Source organism: Hippopotamus amphibius, chromosome X (genome assembly GCF_030028045.1).
Source record: "Hippopotamus amphibius kiboko isolate mHipAmp2 chromosome X, mHipAmp2.hap2, whole genome shotgun sequence".
In the NCBI taxonomy this organism is placed as follows: domain Eukaryota; kingdom Metazoa; phylum Chordata; class Mammalia; order Artiodactyla; family Hippopotamidae; genus Hippopotamus; species Hippopotamus amphibius.
The window spans coordinates 5537282-5544721 of NC_080203.1; the positions used below are offsets into that span (position 1 = coordinate 5537282).

The 7440-nt window shown below is 56.4% G+C and overlaps 1 protein-coding gene across 6 annotated transcripts; it reads right to left on the reverse strand.

The window, feature by feature from the left end:
* Window positions 1-413: 413 nt before the first annotated feature.
* On the reverse strand, window positions 414-6374 carry HMGB3 (high mobility group box 3). 6 transcript variants are annotated; one of them, XM_057719101.1, is made up of 5 exons: window positions 6281-6374; window positions 2095-2249; window positions 1655-1794; window positions 999-1173; window positions 414-565 (listed from the first exon to the last, which is right to left on the reverse strand). In XM_057719101.1, exons 2-5 carry the CDS (start codon window positions 2242-2244, stop codon window positions 425-427), a joined length of 606 nt encoding a protein of 201 aa, XP_057575084.1. In that variant the 5' UTR covers window positions 2245-2249; window positions 6281-6374; the 3' UTR covers window positions 414-424. The 6 variants fall into 6 exon arrangements, with proteins under 6 accessions (XP_057575084.1, XP_057575083.1, XP_057575088.1 ...); XM_057719100.1 differs by lacking the exon at window positions 6281-6374 and adding an exon at window positions 4225-4376; XM_057719105.1 differs by lacking the exon at window positions 6281-6374 and adding an exon at window positions 4250-4271.
* Between the last annotated feature and the right edge of the window lie 1066 nt (window positions 6375-7440).

The following is a 7440-nucleotide window of genomic DNA, read 5'->3' on the forward strand; positions in this document are numbered from 1 at the left end:
TTCTTTTTACAAACTATAGATTATGTACAGCTGAGAACTCGGGATTCCTAGCCAATGACCATAGGGTTAACACACCACCTTACAAAAATTAAAAAAAAAAAAAAGCCAGAAACATCTTTAAATGCCTTGTCACACCAACAGCAAAGTGCACAGAGTGAGGAGAACACGAGAGCCTTTTCCTTTTTAAAAATGTTTGGAAATATGTACAACTTTGATACAGTTTCCGGGTGCTCCAGACACCCATGGCCACTTCATGTAAAGCACTGACAATCGCTAGAGCACTCTGAGAGACTACGATATGGTCATGATCCATTCGGGCAATTAAACCTAACGAGGGCAACAGACACGTCTCGGCCGAGAGGTGTGTCAAGCACGGCGCTCCCTACTCTAAGGTATCCACAAGGAGACAGGTCAACAGTTTTTTTTATTCATCCTCCTCCTCCTCCTCCTCCTCCTCCTCGTCCTCCTCGTCGTCTTCATCTTCCTCTTCCACCTTTTTCCGGGCAACTTTAGCAGGACCCTTGGCACCATCAAACTTCCCTTTAGACTTATAATCTGCGACATCCTGGAAGGGACAGGGACACATTCCAAATAAGCCAAGGGTAGAAGCAAGCCATCCCCGCCCCAGAAGAAAAAAACAAGGGAGGAAGACAGGGCTGTTCTCTGAAGTGTTTGTTTCCAGATTCAAATCGGGTTCTCAGCCATTCCAACTGCAAAGGGAATGGGTGTTCAAGTGCTCTCGAAGTCCTGTGAATAGCACTATCAGACCACCTGCCCGGGGCATCCCACATGATCAAATTTTGAACCCTGCCTGAAAAGTTGTCCGAGACACAAACATCTGTCAGAAGCCGGACCACCAGCACACCAGACTGATCTGGCGTGGAGACAGGTCCCGCAGCCTTCTACCCCTAGCCCAGCCACAGCCAAGGCAGCCGACTGCTCACCCGTGCAGGCTCCCAGGGCCCCAGCCCAGCAGGGCACACTCTGGTCCTCCTCACCTTCTCATACTTCTCCTTCAGCTTTGCTGCCTTGTTGATGTATGGCTGCTTCTCGCTGTCACTTAAGTTATTCCACATCTCACCCAGCTTCTTTGCCACATCTCCAATAGAGATGCCGGGGTTTGTAGATTTGATCTTGGGGCGGAATTCGGAACAGAACAGGAAAAATCCAGACCTTGGGGGGAGAGAATTGTATACGTTAGATGAGAACCCTCCAAAATGGGAGCTGAAGTCGAAATCCTGTGTTCCTCAACGCACACATTCCTACCACTATGACTCCTCCCTCAAGGAACAAATGTGTGATGCCATGAGATCTTACCAAGCTGTAGTACTAGAATGCTTAAGATGCTTCAGAGATATATGGTGCTTTCTCAATTCCTGGGAAAAGGGTAGACAACAACACGCCTATGGACCCTGACACCCAGAACTGGGCTGTCTGCCTCCTTCTCAGTGGAAAGGCCAACAGCCAACCACCATGTGCACAGCTCACAAACACAGCCATAACTGTAGACTTCCCTGGTCCTGCATTTTAAAGCTCAAAGTACAGAACGTTTTGCAGAGGTATCTTAACATTTTTAGGTAAAGCTGTCTTTTAAAAAATCTTTCAAGCAAAAGGAAAGCTCTTAATTTTTATCCTGAATCCTATAGTCACTTACGGTGGCCTCTTGGGGGCATTAGGGTCCTTCTTCTTCTTGCCTCCCTTAGCTGGTCCATAATCCTTCATTTCCCGATCATAGCGCACTTTATCTGCCTTTGCCATTTCATCAAATTTAGACTTCTCTTTCCCAGACATCGTCTGCAAAGAATAGGACCTGTTAAATTCCTCAATGCAGTGAGCACATACCTGTTCAGCTGTCCTGTAATTAAAGTGGCAGCTGCTATAATCACTTGTAAAAGGGGACGAAGGCCTTAAACCCTGGTAGAGTCTTCAAAAATAAAAGCACACACCCGAAATTCTAACACAGGCAAAATTCTAAAGACAGGCAAGATGACTCTAAGAGGAAGAAAACAGCCACCTGGGGCTACACTGAAAGTAAGTAACCACAAAGTGTCAAATCCAACTAGGACTGGCTTGAAAGATACAAAAGAAAAATACCTTCCACCTCTCAGAGCACTTCTTGGAAAACTCTGCAAAATTGACAGGAACCTCAGGGTTTTTCTTCTTATGTTCCTCTCTGCATGTCTGCACAAAGAAGGCATAAGCAGACATCTTGCCCTTTGGTTTCTTGGGATCACCTTTAGCCATCTTGACTGATGAAAGGAAGAGAGACAAAGAAAAACAAATACTATGAATATATACAAGATTTACCAAAGCTGGCCATTTAGGAAGAACCCCCCCCTCCCCAGCTGCCACTAGCAGCTGAAGGCAGAATGGGGAGGAAATCACTTTCACTGTCGCTTGTCATTTAACTTTTGACCAGCATGAAGTGCGCTGGTTTGCGACTTACTTCTCGGAGAGCGATCAAGTTCTCCAAATGGAACTGACCCAAGTGGGGTGGCTCAGAGCTATGTTCCGACTCAGAATTACTACGTTTTGGAAACTACAATCACATAGTGGGAAGGGCACAGGGAGGACACATTTGTAGAGGGTGCAGGCAGATGGCAGAAGCTTGAAACCAAGGACTAAAGGCTAGCTGGTCATCTGTTTTACTCCTGCGTTAGAGACAAAAATACCGTCACCACTGCCAACCACAAGATCAAAGCAGGAGAACTGTAAACAGAGAACATTTCAAATTCCACTATTTTTGATGCGCTCTGGCTTATAAAAAATGGCCTTTACAAGAAGGGTGAGCTGGCAACTGAGCTGATATCCCTCGTACTACGAGTTCAAATCTGTCACTTCATCATTACCGAAAGGGGGAGGGGAGACTAAAAGGGCTCGTCTTGCTCATCGGTAAAGCGGAACGTATGTCCAGCCAGGAACACTTTCTCCAAAGTTTCCAAATAAAAATGCAGCTGTGGCGTGTCATCGTCCCTGTCCCAGCCCCCCCTGCTTCCCGCCATCTTTTCCTTTTCCCACACCCAAGGTCATCACGCAAAACTCGAGCGCTCCCCTTCACAGGGACAGACCGAGGGGCTGCACTAGGGTCCCGCGGCGGCGGCGCGGGTGCGGCGGGCCGGGTCGCGGGGGAACCCCGGGCTGGCCACGGGCAGCCGGGCTCGGCCCCGCGCTGGGTCACCCGGACACACATAATTCGCCTTCCATTTTGTCAAAAGCTTCCTGATGAAAGAAAGTGCCCCTGAAATCCGCCGCTGCCACCCCCGCGGGGCGCGCGGGGCCGGGGGCGGCGGCGACGGCTGCGCGCCGGGGGCGCGGAGCCGGGCAGGCGGCGGCGGCGGCGGCGGCGCCCGCGGTGCCCGCGAGCCCCGCTCGCTAAAATGGCTGATCCGCGCGCGGCCGGCGCGGGCGGCGGCGGCGGCAAACAAAGCGGTCCGGCCCCCGCCGCCGCCGCCGCCGCCGCCCGCTCGCCAGCCCCCACCCCGCCCCGCCCCGCCCGGGGCTGCGGGGGCCGCGGGCTGGACCCCCCCCCCCGCCCCCAGCCGCCGGCGCGGGGCGCACTGCTCGGGATAACAAAGACGCCCGTGCGGCCATGACGCTCGGCCGCGCCGGGGCCCGCGGGGGCGCCCCCGGCCCTCCACGCCGCCAGCCCCAGGCCGCGGGCGCCGGGGCCGAGGCCGGAGCCCGCCCGGGAGCCCCCACGGCCCGCCCGCCCTCCGCTCGCCCGAGCCCAGCGCCGCGCCAGCCATGTTCGCGGCGGCGGCGGCGGTGCCCGGCGGGCAGGAGCCGAGCGGGGGGCGGCCGGCCCGCGCCCCCCCTCCCCCGGGCCGCCGGGCGCTCCCGCGACGGCCATGTTAATGCAGAAGCAGCAGTGCAGCCCGCGGGTCCGCGCGGCGCCCGCCGAGCCCGGGAGCGAAGTTTGCCTGCGCCGTAGCCTCGGGCGGGCAGCGGCCGGCCGCCCCTCTCGGAGTCCGTTCCGGGCCGGGGAGCACCGGCCCCCTTCCCCAGGCCGCCGCCCCGCGCCGGGACGCGCGCCGCCCGGACCCGCAGCCGCCCCTCGGCTCGCGCCGCCGCCGCCGCCGCCGCCGCCGCTCCAACATCTGGCTCCGGGGGGCCTCGGTCCCTGGGCCGCTGCCCCGGGGGGGCGTCGGCCGAGGGTGGGTTTGCGGAGGAAGCCCAGCCCCGCCAGCGGGGAGCTCGGCTTGAAGCACTGAAAAGTTGAAACACCTGAATCGCTCCTTCCTTCCCGCACCTAGCAAGAGGGGAGGCGAAGGGGGCGGGAAGGGCGCGCGGAGGAGAGGCAGGGGGCGGCGGCGGAGCGCGCTCGCGGCGCCGCGGGCCGGAAAGTTGTGCGGACGCTGCTTCTGCGGCGGCGGCGGCGGCGGCGGCGGCGGCGGCGGCAGCGGCGGCGGCGGGCGGTACGAAACGTACCTGTATTGTTCGCTAGTCTGGGCAGCGCAGGGCACGACGCGCGGCTCAGCGCTCCACAGCCTCGCGCTAGCTGCCTCCACGAGAGCCGCCTGATTGGCCAGTGGGCTCCGCCGTTTAAAACAGCCTCCTCGCCCGACCATTGGCTGCGGGCCTCATGAATATTAAACAGGCGCGGGCGCCCATTGGGCGCGGCCGCTGGGATCATTCATTCAAACAGAACAACCCGCCGGCGCTGGCTGCCGAGGCAAAACAGAGCAATGATGATAATCTCGCTTTCCCACTCCCCTCGCCCCCCTCTTCGAACGGAGCTGGGATCTCAAAGGACTTTGGAGGGGTGGCCCCGCCATTCCCAGCGGCCTCGGCCTCTGGTGTTTGGAGGGCGAGGTCGAGCCCAGCTGCGCTGCCCTCTGCTCCCTCTGTGCCGCGGCCTGTGCGCCCCCAGCCCCGACCCCTGGCCCCCAGGCAACCCCCTCCCCCCGCCCCGGGACACCTCCAGGGATCAACCGCGAGGGTCGACGGTCCTCCACCTCCACCGAGTTCCGCCGTGACTCCGCCGCAGGAGGCTGGAAACAGCTCACTCTCCTATGCCGGGCGGAAGGCGGCTGCTCGCTCCCCGAGACCTCTGGGTTTCGGCACTCGCACCCCGCTGCCCTGCCTGAAAAGAACCTGATTCTGCTCCCACGACTCGCGCTCGACTAGGCTCTTTCCACTAATTTCCAGAAAGTCGATTTGTGCTGCAGTTGCGAGCTAGGTGGGCTAGAGGAGGAAAACGGAGTTTGGTAAAAGGAGAGAAATCGTGAGAAGTAGTAGTTTTGCGGGCAGGGAGTCCCCTCTTCACTGCCTCAGTTCAGGCCCGCGATCTCTTTGCTCTTTGGACACACAATCTGTTGAAGAATAAAAGTTCTTGGAATAAATCAGTGGGATTTGACTTGGCCTTGGCTTTGTCACTGGGTGGCATGGCCTTGAGCAAGTCAACTCTTTGGGGGGATTCAGGCAATGGCTTTCAAAATGTGTGTCTGTGTGGTGGGGGGAGACACCTCTAAGGGATGCTGAGAAATGCCCCATGACTGGGATTTGCTGCTGGAATCTAATATGAGGAGGGGGTGGCCAGGGATGCCAAATGTCCCATTTCAAATGCTAGTATCAGCCCTGTTGAGAAATATCTGAGCGCCCCCTTCCATCTTGGAGATACCACGAACATCCTATAAAGAATGGAAGAAAAACAAGGAAGGGTGAAAAAAAAGAAGCCCATTTCAAGAGTTGAAGTTTGGAGAAAACAGTGAAGAGGCATCATGAGTTTTTCGACAGAAGTTCCCTTTCTAAAGCACTTTGAGAGGCCAAGATATCCAGCTATTTATAATTCCCATATTTAGAAATGAGACCCACCAGAGATGACTTTTCCAAATGCTGTTTCCAGAAACTATGGCTGAGTTTGAGGTAGGCAAGGGAGCTGATCTCACAACACACCTACCGCCCTACCCCCACCCAGCTCTTGCCAGCTCCTCTGAGTGTCCTGGGCAAGTCTGAGCTCCTGCAGCTGGCACTGCTGGGCTTCCAACATTCGGGATCCAACTGAGACCAAAAGACAATGATAGTGCTCTTTTTGACAAGAGCCACAGGCATCAAATCAGTTTCCTAGGTCCCTAATTTACAGACTCTCAGGAATGGGGACATCTTAAGGCTCCCTCATCTAATGCACTGCACTGTTAGAGCTAGCTGAGTGCTTGCCTACCTTCTGCCTGCATACCTCCACTCACAGAGAGCTTACCTCCTCCCTTCTGGGCTGTCTTTTCCATCTGGGGCTATCTCTGAGACCTGGGCCCACCATCCTACACACAGTCCAATCCCTTACCCTTCAGAGATTCCACAGCAGGCCGTTTCTTCTTCAGGCGGACAGCTTCAGCTTATTCCACGTCCGGGTTCTCAGGCTCTGATCTGCCCAAGCCACTCCCCCCTCTTCTGTTTCTACCCTTCCCAAAAGGGAGCAGGGCCTCCACTTATGGTCTGACCACTCTACAGAGTGCCACAGGCTCTCAATGTTGTTAGGCCTTTCTAGGCCAGAGATGCAAGTCAGGGTCTCAGGCAGGACCACAGTGGGACATGGTGGGACCACAGTGGCCACAGTGGGAGGCTGCCCTTAGCAGTTGGCAAGCACCAAGCTGGGGGAACCAGAGTGGTCAGCCTCAGAGACCTCAGGCACTACTTGGCGGGTCCCTGAGTGGCTGGTGAGGGTCACACTTACAAGCACAGGGAAGTCACAAGCAGCACATGTCTGCACACTCACACCCGGGCACACCCAGGGCATTCCCAGAGGCAGGAGCTTGAAGGCCAAGCCAGACCAATAAGAGCATCTCCCAGGCAGAAGAGAGCTTACAGTAAATGGTGTCCCGACACCACCCTCAAGACCCCCTCTTCCCCACTCATTGCCAGAGCCCTGCCCATTGGGCTCTGATTTCTGGGTTCACGTACTTCGAATGACGAAAGGCTGCTTCTTACTCTTCAGAGGAAGAGTTTCCATGTCTGCTCCTGAGAAAGCCCCTCCTCTTATTGAGCTGAACCACTTGGTTTGAAGCTTCAACCTGTGGTTACTGTCATCAGAAGTTCAGAAAAAGTGACTATGACATCGCTGAGCCGTGGCAGAGATCTGAAGATGGTTGCCATGGTTCCCTGACCTGCCCCCCACAAACACACATATCACCCCCAAGTCACCCAGTCTTCCCAGTTCCTCCATCCCTTCCTTCCGCATAAACCTCAGTTGGGAGGCTCCTCACAGCCTAGGTTTCTCCTCAGCACGGCCTGTCTGTGGCACAGCCAGAGCGGAGGAGGTGCCTGGCAGGTCCCTGCCTCAGCAGGAAGTCTCTCCTAATTCAATTCCATGTACACATCTTTAATGTCTACTAATAAATAACAGAAGGGAGATGACATGATGTGGGGGGTGGGCCTGGAGGGCAGGGGCGAGACAGTGGCTTTGGGCTCTGTCACTGACTTCGTGGTGAGCCTTTTGCCATGTCA

What these genes read in the sequence shown, in the direction of transcription:
- HMGB3 (XM_057719101.1), bottom strand. Translation starts at nt 2,244, where the DNA reads ATGGCTAAAGGTGATCCCAAGAAACCAAAGGGCAAGATGTCTGCTTAT. An exon ending in AGTGCTCTGAGAGGTGGAAG is followed by an intron (nt 1,795 to 2,094) that starts GTATTTTTCTTT and finishes TATTCTTTGCAG; the next exon opens with ACGATGTCTGGGAAAGAGAA. An exon ending in TGAAGGAGAAGTATGAGAAG is followed by an intron (nt 566 to 998) that starts GTGAGGAGGACC and finishes TGTCCCTTCCAG; the next exon opens with GATGTCGCAGATTATAAGTC.